General features: G+C 49.3%; 1 protein-coding gene across 1 annotated transcript; it reads left to right on the plus strand.

Annotated features, from left to right (window-relative positions):
• Window positions 1-2,813: 2,813 nt before the first annotated feature.
• SDR9C7 (short chain dehydrogenase/reductase family 9C member 7) lies at window positions 2,814-12,300 on the plus strand. Its single transcript, NM_001083737.1, has 4 exons — window positions 2,814-3,172; window positions 6,852-7,110; window positions 7,732-7,895; window positions 11,139-12,300. The coding sequence occupies exons 1-4, from the start codon at window positions 2,872-2,874 to the stop codon at window positions 11,354-11,356; spliced, it is 942 nt and encodes a 313-aa protein (NP_001077206.1). The 5' UTR covers window positions 2,814-2,871; the 3' UTR covers window positions 11,357-12,300.
• The last annotated feature ends 910 nt before the right edge of the window (window positions 12,301-13,210 follow it).

Consider the following 13,210-nt stretch of genomic DNA (forward strand, 5'->3'; position numbering starts at 1 on the left):
CCTTCTTGATGGATGCCATGGTCTACCGGAGTTCCCCAAGGGCCAGGGCCCTATCAAGTCAAGTCTAGTTGGGTGCTGTGTGAAGGATGATGCTTCAAGAGGAAGGAGAGAAGGTGGAAGGAGGGAGCTCTCTATTTCTAAGGGCAGGTAGCTCATCCTCCTCCTCATCTCTGCCCCAGGCTTCTCCTGAGGCTCTGGGATATTGGGAAGGAAGGGCAAAGTTTTGTGGCTGAGAAACAGGGATCCAATAGCATACATCTGTGCCCTGTTTCTTGGGCAGCATCTCAAAGCTCTCAGCCCCATGACCCTCTTGCCACCCTGAGGAATCTGCAATGTCTGGAGGATGTGAGCCTCTGGGAAGGGGCTCAGCCCCACGTGCTCTGTCTCTAGTCACCTCCTCAGGGCGTGACTTGGTTTCCCCATCCCATGGGATGGAAATGGCCTGGAGGAGGTAAAGGGTCCTGTCTCCACTGAAAATACCTGTGGGCAGGAGTCAAGGATGCACAGGGCACCCAGCAGCCTCATCTGAGTAGGAGGGCCAGTCATCAGAGGGGGCAGCATTCTCAGTCCTGGGAGAAGAGCTCTCTGTGTTGTCCTGCAGCCCCCCAGTCTCCCATTCCACAACCTGCCTTTTCTGATGTTGGAAGTTTGAGTCCAGGGAAGCGCTGTGTGTCCTGGCAATCAGCAGACAGGCCTGCAAGATGGTAAGTCAGGCCCAGGCCTGTGCTGGGGCAGTTCCAACTCATTCTTTTTCAGGTTTAGAGACAAACCCCTGGATTTCACCATCTGGGGCTGTCTCAAGAACTGGGACATTCCTGGGCCTGCTCAGCCCTTGAGTGACATTGTCTGACTTCCCTGAGCCAAAACTTCCTTGTTCACTCACCAAGGAGGCAGATAGAATTCTGAGATGTCTCCCACATCAATTGTAGGCGGTGCCTTGGGGTGAGTAGGAAGTAAGTGAGGTTTGCCTCCACCTCCCATCTCCCATATCCATATCCTACAGGATTTGGGTCTGCTCCCCAGGACTGGGTCCATGAACTGTCACCACCGCCCCCCACCCCTGCCACCAAATCCCAGGACTCTTGGTATAGAATGCCAAACTCCCTGCAATTTCCCAAGATGACACCTGCTTTATCTGATTTTAAAGCTGACTAACCTTGGTGGAGAGTGCAGCATACCAGCATCCTTGTCCTTCACTCTAGGGGATTTTATGGCCTCATTTCTATGTCAGACCCTCTAGATAAGGAAGGTGTAGGCAGTTGGTCTCGGGTCCTTCAGGCTGGTCACCAGGATAGTCCTGAGGAATAATGACCCTAGAGGTTTGTCCAGAGGACCAGTACAGACTCCAGCATCATTCTGTCCCCATATTTTTGCAATCCTGGGTGAGGGATTACTCACACCTCTGTCTCATTTCCTTGCTTCCTTTGCTTTACTGGCTTCCCTTCTACCTCTCTGTGAGTTCTTTGCCCCATGGCCTGTAATCTCTCCTTTCCCTCAAAGGCCTGACACAGAGAGTTTCCCAAGTCCCTGACCTGCATCCTCAGTTCTTCCTACGTCACCCCCTCTCAGAGCCAAGGGTCTGGCCCCAGGTCCTTCCTACAACTGCCCAGGGCACCCCTCCTCATCATCTGGCTGAGCCTCGGTCTCAGTGATGCTTCTCTCAGAACTCTCTATTCTCCTGCCTCCCCTCTCTGTGCCCCAAGAGTCTCCTCCTAACTTTTCTCACCACCTGTGGTTGGACCTGTTATCAGCCTCATGCCCTACAAACATTTTGGCTTCTGGCCTCCCTTCCCTCTGCACTTTCCATTAAGCACTGTGTCAGCTGACTTCATAGTCCTTTGCTTCCACTTTATAGTCCCTTGCTTCCCCTGACATCACCACCACCCCCCTTCAGAATCCTCAACTCAGCCTACCAGCTCCCTGGACCTGGGGGTAGAAGAAAATGCCCACTGGGGGCCCTGCCTGGGGAAGTTGATGTGTCCTCGATCCTTGAAGCCCTCTGCTTGTCCAGTTGCTGGGGGCGGGTGCTGGGCTTGCTTGGAGTGAAGTGGGGACTCCTCATTGGTGACTCAAGCATCATCTCCCAAGGATCCGGGCCCTGAGCCCCTCAGGAGTTTCTGCTTTCTAGGAGTTGGGGGTCTCACATAACCAGTTTCCCTTAAGGAGGCCCTGCTGCCTCTGACCTCGAGACAATGGAGGCACATCTGCCCTGGAGCAGACCCTTTATTTCTCATCCTCTCTCATCAGGGGAGACTTACCTAAGAACAGAGAATTCCAAAGAGCTGATAGACTGGAACTCATTTCCCTTGGGGTTTGAAGGGCACAAAACCAGTTCTGTTTGTTTTGCATTAACAGATTTGTCTTCATCTTTCCATTCAAAATAACAATTACATTTATTTACATGCTTGCATTCATAACAAATGATTTTGATCCCTGGGCTGGAGGTGGGGGATTGCCAGGATGGGTCTTCTGGGCTTAGTCCTCCTTGCTCCTTCCCCTGCTCAGGCCACACAGGTGAGCCACTTTTCAGCACCAGCATCACCACTGTGGTTTGTCCCATCCCTGGCACCTTCACCCCTAGGGCTGGAGGAGAGAGAGAGGCGGCCACCAGGATGGTCTGAAGTAACAAAGCTTCAGGTTTAACTTGAAATTCTTGCCTCTGGCTAATTGGTGTGGTGAGGCATCCACCTATACAAATTACAGAGTGGATCATGCAGGGGCTGTGCATCTGTTGCTGGCAGCTGAAGGGAGGAGAGCTCTTCTCAGCAGGCTCTAGCAGGTTTTGGCTCAGAGGGCACACCTCTCCGGCTATTCCCTGACCCCGATTCTTCTTGACCATCACCTGTCATCGCCGGCCCCTCCATACACACCATGGCAGCTATCTCAGACCTCTCCTTTATGTACCGCTGGTTCAAGAACTGCAATCTGGTCCGCAACCTCTCAGACAAGTACGTCTTCATCACAGGCTGTGACTCGGGCTTCGGGAACCTCCTGGCCAGGCAGCTGGTTGATCGGGGCATGCGGGTGCTGGCTGCTTGCTTCACTAAGGAGGGGGCCCAGAAGCTTCAGCAAGACACTTCCTATCAGCTGCAGACCATCCTACTGGATGTCACCAAGACAGAGAGCATCAAAGCAGCAACCCAGTGGGTGAGGGACCAAGTGGGTGAACAAGGTGGGACAAATTGCATTCTTTGGTTTTCTCAGTGTATCCTTCTTTTTCTCTCTGTCTCCCGCAGGCATCTGACAGTTATCAGGGACCCTGTTCAGGTAGGGTGGGAGAGAAAGGGACTGAGGCTGTAGCTTAGTGGGATTGGGAACTGCTGCGTGGTTTGGACTGTCCACATGCATGCATGCTAAGTTGTTTCAGTAGTGCCTGATTCTTTGAGACTCTATGGACTATAGCCCTGTAGATAGGCTCCTCTGTCCACGGGATTCTCCAGACAAGAATACTGGAGTGCGTTGCCATGCCCCTCTCCAGGGGAATCTTCCCTGGAGACTCAAGGATCAAACCCACATCTCTTGTGTCTTCTGCATCAGCAGGGGGGTTCTTTACCACTAGCACCACCGGAGAAGCGCACTGGACTGTCCACATGAAAAGATGATTTTCCAAGGAAGTTTTCTCTCCCAGAAACTCAGAGGGATGGCAGGGTTTGGTGGTAGCTGCACTAGAAGATCAGGGAGGAACATGTGTTCCGAATGTCCAAACCTTTAAATGTCTCACTGGGACTTCAGTTGTTCTAATCATCAGCTCCTGTAGAAATGTGAGCACGTTTCTTGTTGGGATCAGGCTGGAGGGAGGGGAGAGGGAACATGAGGTTGGACTCCCTGAGTCAGGGCATTTGTTCTCCTTGACTATATCAGGCTAGATTGCAGGGTGAGGAGTGAGACCTGTCCTCTTTCTCATATCATGATGGATACTGGGTTGACTTGAGGTTAAGTGTCTATGTCAGGAGGGCTGCTCTTATTGGGAAAGGAGTCTGTGGGCTAGGGCTAGACTAGGACTGCATGGGGACCAGCCCAGGGAGTTTCCCACATACAGGATGTGGGTGTAGGAATGGGAGGAAAGCGTGGCCCAGTTGTAGAAGCAGCAGTCTGGGGGAAGTCCTGCCTCCTGAGGGAACTAAACTGGGGACTGTGCACACGAGTCAGAGCAGAGAACTCTTGGGCCGAGAAGGGGCAGACAGTGACTCTTGCTGGATTTCCCTCTTTGGCATTTACCACTCTTCAGTACTCAATGTTTTACTTAGTTTTCCTACTTATCTATTTCTCCTGCTAGAATAAAACTTCTGGGGTTGGTGTGTGTGTTGGGAGGGTGTTGTTCCTTTTATTTACTATATATCCTGAGTACTTACTTGTGTCTGGCATCTAGTAAGGTGCTCAGTAAATATTTGTGAAAAGAACTAAGTAATGAATAATTCAGCAAGAGTGAGTTTCTTTCTTCAACATGCTGCCTCCCCCCAGTGCCCTACATTCAGCTTTGAGCCCCTTGTGTTAATGATTCACCAGGTAATATTAGTTTCCTATGGTTTCCCAGGCAACTCAGTGGTAAGAATCTGCCTGCAATGCAGAGATGCAGAGGGTTTGATCTCTGGGTCAGGAAGACCCCCTGGAGAAAGAAATGGCACCCCACTCCAGTATTCTTGCTGGGATAATCCCAAGGTCAGAGGAGCCTGGGCTGTATGTAGTTCATGAGGTCACAAAGAGCTGGACACAACCTGAAGTGATTGAGCACACGTAATAAATGCTGTAATAAATACACACAAACTTAGAGGCTTAAGGGAGCACATACTTATTATCTTATAGTTCCGGAAGTCAGAAGTCCAAAATGGGTCTCCCCAGGCTAAAATCAATGTGTTAACAGAGCTTTAAGGAAGACTGCTGTCATTGCCTTTTCCAGCTTTAGAGGCTGCCCGCACAACTTGGCTCATGACTTCTTCATCACCAAGGCCAGCAAGGTCGGGCGCAGTCCCTTTCATGCTGCCATCTCTCTGGTTCTCTGTCTTCTGGCTTCCTCTTCCATTTAGAAGGACCTTTGTGATTATATTGGGCTCAGCAGGCTAATCCAGAATATATTCCCCATTTTAAGGTCAGTTGAGTTAAATTTCATCTGCTACTTTAATTACTCTTTCCCATGTAATCCACCTTACACAGCTTCCCAGAATTAGTACAGGGTCTAAGCAGCACTGGGAAATGGGGGGAAGGGGTCCTCATACACTTTCTTGTTGCCCCTTAGAGTCTCTGGACATGACAAGTTGACCTGACCCTGAAGTTGTTCACAGAGTTATGAAAGTTCTCTAGACCTCTTTGCAGAGAAAAAAAAAAAGTTTAAGGCTGTCCTGGTTTACCAGCAGGCAGAGCTTTTTACCAGAACCACTCAGGTTTTACAGTCTTTGGGTCTCAGGGGCTCATGTCGTTCACTGCAAGGTAAGAGAGTCTCCTCTAGCTGGGAAGTTCTGAGTCCTGCCAGCCAGGGCTCTCCTGTGGTCTCTACTTGGAGGAAAGTAGAAAGAGAGGGTGGGGACACAGCTTGTGTGGGGACCCCTGCCCTAGAGGAAAGGGTGAACCAGGATTGGTGTGTACATCCAGACCTGCCCATGTGTGCGTGGAAGACTATCTTGAGGCTACATAGCCCAAGTGGGGTAGTGAGACAGGGGGAGGGGAAGGGAAGGAACCCCAAGCCCCTCCCCAGGTGGAATTTTACTTGGAACCTCAGTATGTAAAACAAATGAAAACTGAGGTTCTCCTGCATCTCCCTTCCTTAGCATGTTATGGGATTCAGCCTTAAAGCTCTCAGGATTGCAACCACAGGCTAGAAATGACCGTCCTAATCCAGCCAGCAGTGAACCTGAGGCCCAGGGAAAGGAAGTGATTTCAAGGCTAGAGTTAGAACCAGTACTAGAACTTGAGGCTCTTCAAGTCTGGCCCTTGCAGAGCTAAATGATAATACCTAGCATTATTTCTCTCCATTTATATTAATACCAACTCATTTAAATATTTCAAAGAGAGCTCTTTTCACATTTTTCCAAAATTATTTAAATGTTTTATATATTTGTTTATAAATCTTATTTCTTTTCTGGTTTGTGAACTCCTAGAAAAATAAGACCCTGTTTTGTTCATTTTGTGCCTCTAGCACCTTCCTTTATAACTGACAGATGCATGAAACGAATGAATGTGTGAATGGATGAATGAATGGAGCAATTTTGGTAATGTGTGAAGTAGAATTGGTTTCTTATACTCAGATGAATAGAGAGGGGGAAGTATGATGGGGGAAGGAATTGAAACATTAATTCATTGGTATGAAAATGAGATCTCTTTTCCCTGAGCTAATAGCTTAGATCCTATTAAGCCTGGATCATAGTTTGTACAGGGCACAGCTAAGCTGATAGACTGTGTGCATCAGCAAAAGTGCCCCTCTAGGTATATGTCTGGGCTGTCATAGCTCCCAACCCCACACCCCCAGTCTGGCTGTCCTGTACTTTATGAAATGCTTAACCCACTCCAGTACTCTTGCCTGGAAAATCCCATGGATGGAGGAGCCTGGTAGGCTGCAGTCCGTGGGGTCACTAAGAGTCGGGCACAACTGAGCGACTTCACTTTCACTTTTCACTTTCATGCATTTGAGAAGGCAATGGCAACCCACTCCAGTACTCTTGCCTGGAGAATCCCAGGGACAGAGGAGCCCAGTGGGCTGCCGTCTATGGGGTCGCACAGAGTCGGACACGACTGAAGCGACTTAGTAGCAGCAGCAACCATCCTCAGCAGCCCAGAGCTGGTGGGTAGTGGACCCTGGTGATATTCCAGAGACACTGCTGATTTCTGTCTGGTTCTCTCTCCCTCCATCTTACCCCCAGGCCTCTGGGCCCTGGTGAACAATGCTGGTGTGGGCCTGCCCAGTGGTCCCAATGAATGGCTGACCAAGGAGGACTTTGTGAAGGTGATCAACGTGAACCTGGTGGGACTGATTGAAGTGACCCTCCATATGCTGCCCATGGTCAAGAAAGCCCGGGGCAGGGTTGTCAACATGTCCAGCAGTGGGGGCCGTGTGGCTGTCATTGGTGGAGGCTACTGCATCTCCAAGTTTGGTGTTGAGGCTTTCTCTGACAGCATCAGGTAACTGGGCCCAAGTGCCAAACCACTCAGGGTGGGAGTTCCGGGGGGTTTCACCCCAGGAAAAGAGAGCTGGGTTGGGGAAGTTATGGAGGGAAGATGTTATAACAGTAGCAAGAAGAAGACTAGCCCACCAGGGGCCTTCCCCAGGGACCTAGAAAAAAAGGGATGAAAAGAGGTGGGGTGGTGATGGGTAGCCTTCCCTTGGACTGCTTTGGGCCTGTGTGAGTAGGAGAGAGAGTCCCCCAAAGAGACAGAGAGGCCTGGAGGCAGATGCACTGTGGGCGACCTTCCAAGGATAATGCAAGCCTTGTATAGACCCTGCATTTCTTTGCCACCTGGATGTTGGGAGTGCGGCCGAGTGGGAGGGACCTGGTGGGAGCAAGGCGTGGTCTAGATTCTTCCGGGCTGGGCTGGCCTAATGTGAATTGCCCAGAGGCAGGCTTGGGAAAGGGCTTATTTGCATGAAAGCAGCGCTGGGCCTGGGTAGGAGTAGGGGGTCGCACCCCCAGGTTCCTGATCTCCCGGGGAGATCAGCTCCTCTGGAGGTGTCAGAGGTGATTCTCTCTGATGACCCTTGGTCATCGTGGGGTCCCAGACTGAGTCCAAGCTCTTTCTTCCCAGGCGTGAGCTCCACTACTTCGGGGTGAAAGTCAGCATCATCGAGCCGGGGAACTTCCGGACAGCCATTCTGGGCAAGGACGGCCTGGAAAAGCACATGCGCAAGCTGTGGGAGCGTCTGCCTCCGGAAACCCGCGAGAGCTATGGAGAGGAGTACTTCCGGATCTGTGAGCTCCCCAGAAGGGACAGGGGTCTCTGAGAGGGGTGGAGAGGTCTTGGGAGTCACCAACCCGATTTCGTTTTCCGGATATTGGGATGGAGGCTCGGAGCGGTTATGAGCCTCAGGCCACACCGCTGGAGGCAGAGCTGGGGTTTGAGAACTGCTGGGAGTACCAGACCATACCTGCGGGGAGATGGGGTTCTTAGGAGAGATCTCCCCACCTCGGCCTCTCCCCGCGCGCCCGCCCACCATCACCACCCCACCCCCCACCCCGGCGCCAAACATCCCTATGCTGGTGAATCAGGTGCAGGTGAATCTGCCCTGGGTACAGAGAAGTTATTATGAGCACAGCTGCTTGGGCCAGATTGCCTGGGTTTGAATTCCGGCTCTGCCACTTACCAGCTAGAAGATTTTGGGAATGCTACCTAGTCATCGTAAGCCTCGATTTTCTCATTTAGAGAATGGAGTTAATGAGAGTGCCCACCTCCCAGGGCTTCTGTGAGGACTGATATCTATGAAGTATCTCACACGCATTAAGTGCTTGTTAGGTCAGTAAAGAGAAAAAGCACCCAGTATTTACAAGGAAGGCACTCTAGGCAGCTCTGTTTCTCCCTGAGCTAAGGGAATCCTGTGAATCTCAGGTCTCTTTGGAGAAGTGGAGAAGAGCCCTCACAGCTATTGGTTATCATGGCCAACCAAATAGCCTCCTGCCTTGTGAATCCCAGAATCAGGCCAGGTATCTTGGAGTGATTTGTGTGTGTGCGCGCGTGTGCACCCAGTCAGGCTCCTCTGTCCATGAAATGTTCCAGGCAAGAATCCTGGAGCAGGTCGCCATTTTCTTCTCCAGGGAATCTTAGACCCAAGGATTGAACCCATATCTCTTGCATTTCCTGCATTGGCAGGCGGGTTCTTTACCACTAAGCACCATTAGCCATACCCAAAATAGAACTATATTGGAAATGGCAGTTAATTGCAATCTAACCTAGGCACATTTCTGAGAATCAGCACAGAATCCCTGGAATAGGCATGTAAACAGGACACAGTGTTCTGGTGCCTAAGGGCCTGGAACTGAGCCACAGCCTGGCTTGGTTAGCATGCTTCAGAACAACATAGCCACCTGCCAAGTTTCTTTATCTCAACTCTGCCGGGGAAGCCACCCAAAGTTGCCCTTTTAGTCCACTTTCTTCCTAGGGAGGGAAGGACTGTTGGGTCCATACTAAGTGCCAAAGCCTCATCTCTGCTGTTTTATAGACTTTGCGTGTGTGTCAAGTTGCTTCAATCATGTCCGACTCTTTGCAACCCTATGGACTATAACCTGCCAGGCTCCTCTATCCATGGGATTCTCCAGGCAAGAGTACTGGAGTGGATTGCCATGCCCTCCTCAAGGGGATCTTCCCGACCCAGGGCTCAACCAGTCTTCCCGACCAGTCTCTTATGTCTCCTGCATTGAGGCTGATTCTTTACCATTAGCACCACCTGGGAAGCCCCTTTATAGACTATTTTGCTTAATTCTCACAATAGCATAAACGTTTCCTGGATGTCTGAATGCAAGGCTCATGTTCTTTCTCACTGTCCAGGAGACTGACAGGGGCTAAAGGGTACCTCTGTCTCCCATCCAATCTGTGTCAAGCTAGATGCTGAGCACAAAGCAGGAGCACAGTAAATATTTGAGAGAACAAGGAAAGAATGTGCCATAGACTATTTCCAGGTCTCAGATAGCTTCTTCCACCCTGCTGCTTCTTTGGGTCCTCCCTTCTTTCAGAACCTGGTTCAAAAGCCATCTCATCCCACCAGCCTGCCTCCCCTGATGATGGCATAGACTTCCCTGCCTCTGAGGGAGCCATGACCCTGAGCTTCTTGGATGAGGCCTTTGACACTCACCTGCCCGCATGGGCCCTGTTTGTGATGGACTCTGTGTCAGACCCATGGACAGAGCACAGAGTGTTGGATTCCTAAGACATTATCTCACCATAGACCTTCTGGCTTTAAGTCAGCATGGCTCTTTTGGTGGACCCCATTTGGGCTTAGCTCAGACTGTAAAGAATCTCTCTGCAATGCAGGCGACTCCATTGTTCCAGTTCAATCCCTGTATCGGGAAGATCCCCTGGAGAAGGGAATCGCAACCCACTCCAATATTCTTGCCTAGAAAATGGGGTGGCAAAGCTGAGGGACTTTCACTTTCAAAATGTAGTTTGCCTCTTTTCACTGCAGTTTTCTCCCTAGGAAAGAGAAAGGGAGTTCCTTGGAGTTGGGGTGGGGGGTTAAGGATACTTGAATAACTCTGTTCTGCCCTTACCAACCACCCACCAGCATCCTGCATGGAAGGGGTGACTTCTCTGCTTCCTGGACCATGCCCAAAATCAGGACAGCTTTTGCTCTCTCCTTGTTTTCAAGTTCTAAGTCCTTATCATGAATCCTGGCTCTCAGGCATCACTTCCTCCTGAGTTCTTGGGGTACTCAGTGAAGTATGAGCCCCATTGAGCTGTTCCTGTCTCAGCAGGGGTGAGGGTGCAGATCAGGGCTACATAAGCTTATCATGTGGCTTGTCTCCTGTATGTGTTGTTAGTACAGCGGACTTGGACCATCTCCACATCCATGTGCAGCAGGCTAACAGAATGGCCCTCACATTCGTCAGTGCCTTAGCTCATTAGAGCCCCATCATGACCTTATGACCAAAGCAAAGGCAGTGTTACTATTTTTTAATAACATCTTTCTTTCTCCCCTGCAGGCTTTTGTAGAAAATTTGGGAACTCCAGGAAGTTTTCCTAGGAGGAAAAAAAACCCCTCTAGTGACTAGGAATTTCACCAGACCATGTTTTTCCTTATTTCCTTCCAATTTTTCTGTGCACTTATATTCACCCATTTTCTTATCCTCTTCTCTACTGTCTACCCTGCTATTAGTCATCTTTATTATTTTCTAGGGCAGGGTATTATCATCCCCATTTTACAAATGATAACAGTTTAAGCTCAAGGTCACACAGCTAAAAAGTGGCAGAACTGAGCACAGTTCTTCTCATTGCTAGTCTAACACAATAGTAGGGATTCAATTCATAATTACTGAATTGGGGAAGGGAAATAAGATTATTTATAGTTTGTTTAAGGAACAGCCTAGAGCTTGTGAGATCTGCCTGAAATGTTAGATCTGTAATCTGATGGAAAAGGAGCTTGGATGGAATTTAGAAGACATGATCTTTAATAAAGAATAATAGAGCCTTTGTTTTTTTTTTTCCTGTCTTGTACCCTCAAACAGATACTGACAACTTAAAGAGCACAATGCAGTTAGCAGACCCAAGGATCAGCGAAGTTACCAACAGCATGGAGCACGCCATTGTTTCCCGGAGCCCTCGCATCCGTTACAACCCGGGCCTGGATGCCAAACTCCTGTACCTCCCCTTGGCTAAGTTTCCCACCCCTGTGACAGATTTCATCCTGAGCCGGTACCTTCCAAGGCCAGCAGACAGTGTCTAAGCTGGGGAAGCTCAGGGGGGTGATCAGTGGAGTGTAGGGGAGGGGGTGAGAGAAGCCACCATCAGGTCACAAGAAGAGGGATCAGATGTTCTGGGAGTATTTTGCTTAGCTGACACCCTGCCTGCTGCTGGCAAATTTATGGGTAACTTCTAACAGAAAATACATGCCTCTTCTCACTCACTGGGGCCCACAGAAAGTTGAGGTGGCCTTTGCAAGTTCAAAAAGCTATATAGCATGAGGACTCCCTGGTGGTTAAAACTGCACTTTCAATGCAGGGGGTGCAGGTTTGATCCCTGGTCAGGGAGCTAAGATCCCACATGCCACACAATGTGGCCAAAAAGTAAAATTTTTTAAAAAATTACTTAAAGATCTATAGTATAGCTCCAAGAACATCTATTTCCCAGTCAGGAAATGACTTTTCTTGACCTGAAAGAGTCAGGGAAGGGAAAACTAGCTCCTGCTGAATCATGAGCCTCCCTCAGTTATCACCACCACTGGGAAACTTTGTGGGATACTGTAGCCCACAGGAAAACCCAACCACTTTCCTCTTGTGTCTCTAAATATGCATTAACCTTATTCACATAGCCCTTTATTTAAAGTATGTATTAGGACAGACACAAAATGCAAGATTGTATCACATAAAATTTATCCTAGTATTTTCTCTCTCTTTTATGGATTTCTGTATCCATAGGTGATTGGGACTCACATAAAATAACATTTATTTAATTACCATGGATTAATTCTTCAAATATTTATTGAGGACCTGCTACAGACTAGCACTGTGTAGGAGCTGGAAGGATACACTTCATTTCAGTTCAGTTGCTCAGTCATGTCCAACTCTGTGACCCCATGAACTGCAACCCGCCAGGCCTCCCTGTCTATCACCAACCTCCCTGTCCATCACCAAGGAAGGATAAAAATATGATTAAATCATGATCTTGGTTTTTCACTCTTTATTTTGTGGTTTTGTTTTTTCTGTTTTAGCATAGCATCTAGTACTAGAGATAGACAATAATAGAAAAAACAGAAATCAGTAAGTCAAATTTTTGGAGCTGTGAGGAACCCCTAAGTGAAAGTCACTCAGTTGTGTCCGACTCTTTGCAACCCCATGGACTATTCAGTCTATGTAATTCTCCAGGCCAGCATACTGGAGTAGGTTGCCTTTCCCTTCTCCAGGGGAACTTGGACTATTCCAACCCAGGGATCGAACCCAGGTCTCACACTAGTGAATTCTTTACCAGCTGAGCCGTAAGGGAAGCCCAGGGATACTGAAGTGGGTAGCCTATCTCTTCTCCAGCGGATCTTCCCAACCCAGGAATCGAACCAGTGTCTCCTGCATTGCAGGTGGGGAACCCAGGTCTCCCACATTGCAGGCGGATTCTTTACCAGCTGAGCCACAAGGGAAGCCCAAGGATAATGGAGTGGGTACCCAATCCCTTCTCCAGCAGATCTTCCCAACCCAAGGATCAAACCAAGGTCTCCTGCATTGCAGGCAGATTCTTTTCCAACTAATCTATCAGGGAAGCCCCGAGGAACCCTCAGTTCAGTCACTCAGTCGTGTCCGACTCTTGGCAACCCCATGAACTGCAACATGCCAGGCCTCCTTGTCCGTCACCAACTCCCAGAGCTTACTCAAACTTCTGTCCATTGAGTCAGTGATACCATCCAACCATCTCATCCTCTATCGTCCCCTTCCCCTCCTGCCTTCAACCTTTCCCAGCATTGGGGTCTTTTCAAATGAGTCAGTTCTTTGCATCAGGTGGCCAAAGTATTGGAGTTTCAGCTTCAGCATCAGTCCTTCCAATGAATATTGAATATGAATATGAATATTCAGAGCTCTCTATGTTATACAGC

This window comes from Bos taurus, chromosome 5 (assembly GCF_002263795.3).
Source record: "Bos taurus isolate L1 Dominette 01449 registration number 42190680 breed Hereford chromosome 5, ARS-UCD2.0, whole genome shotgun sequence".
In the NCBI taxonomy this organism is placed as follows: Eukaryota; Metazoa; Chordata; class Mammalia; order Artiodactyla; family Bovidae; genus Bos; species Bos taurus.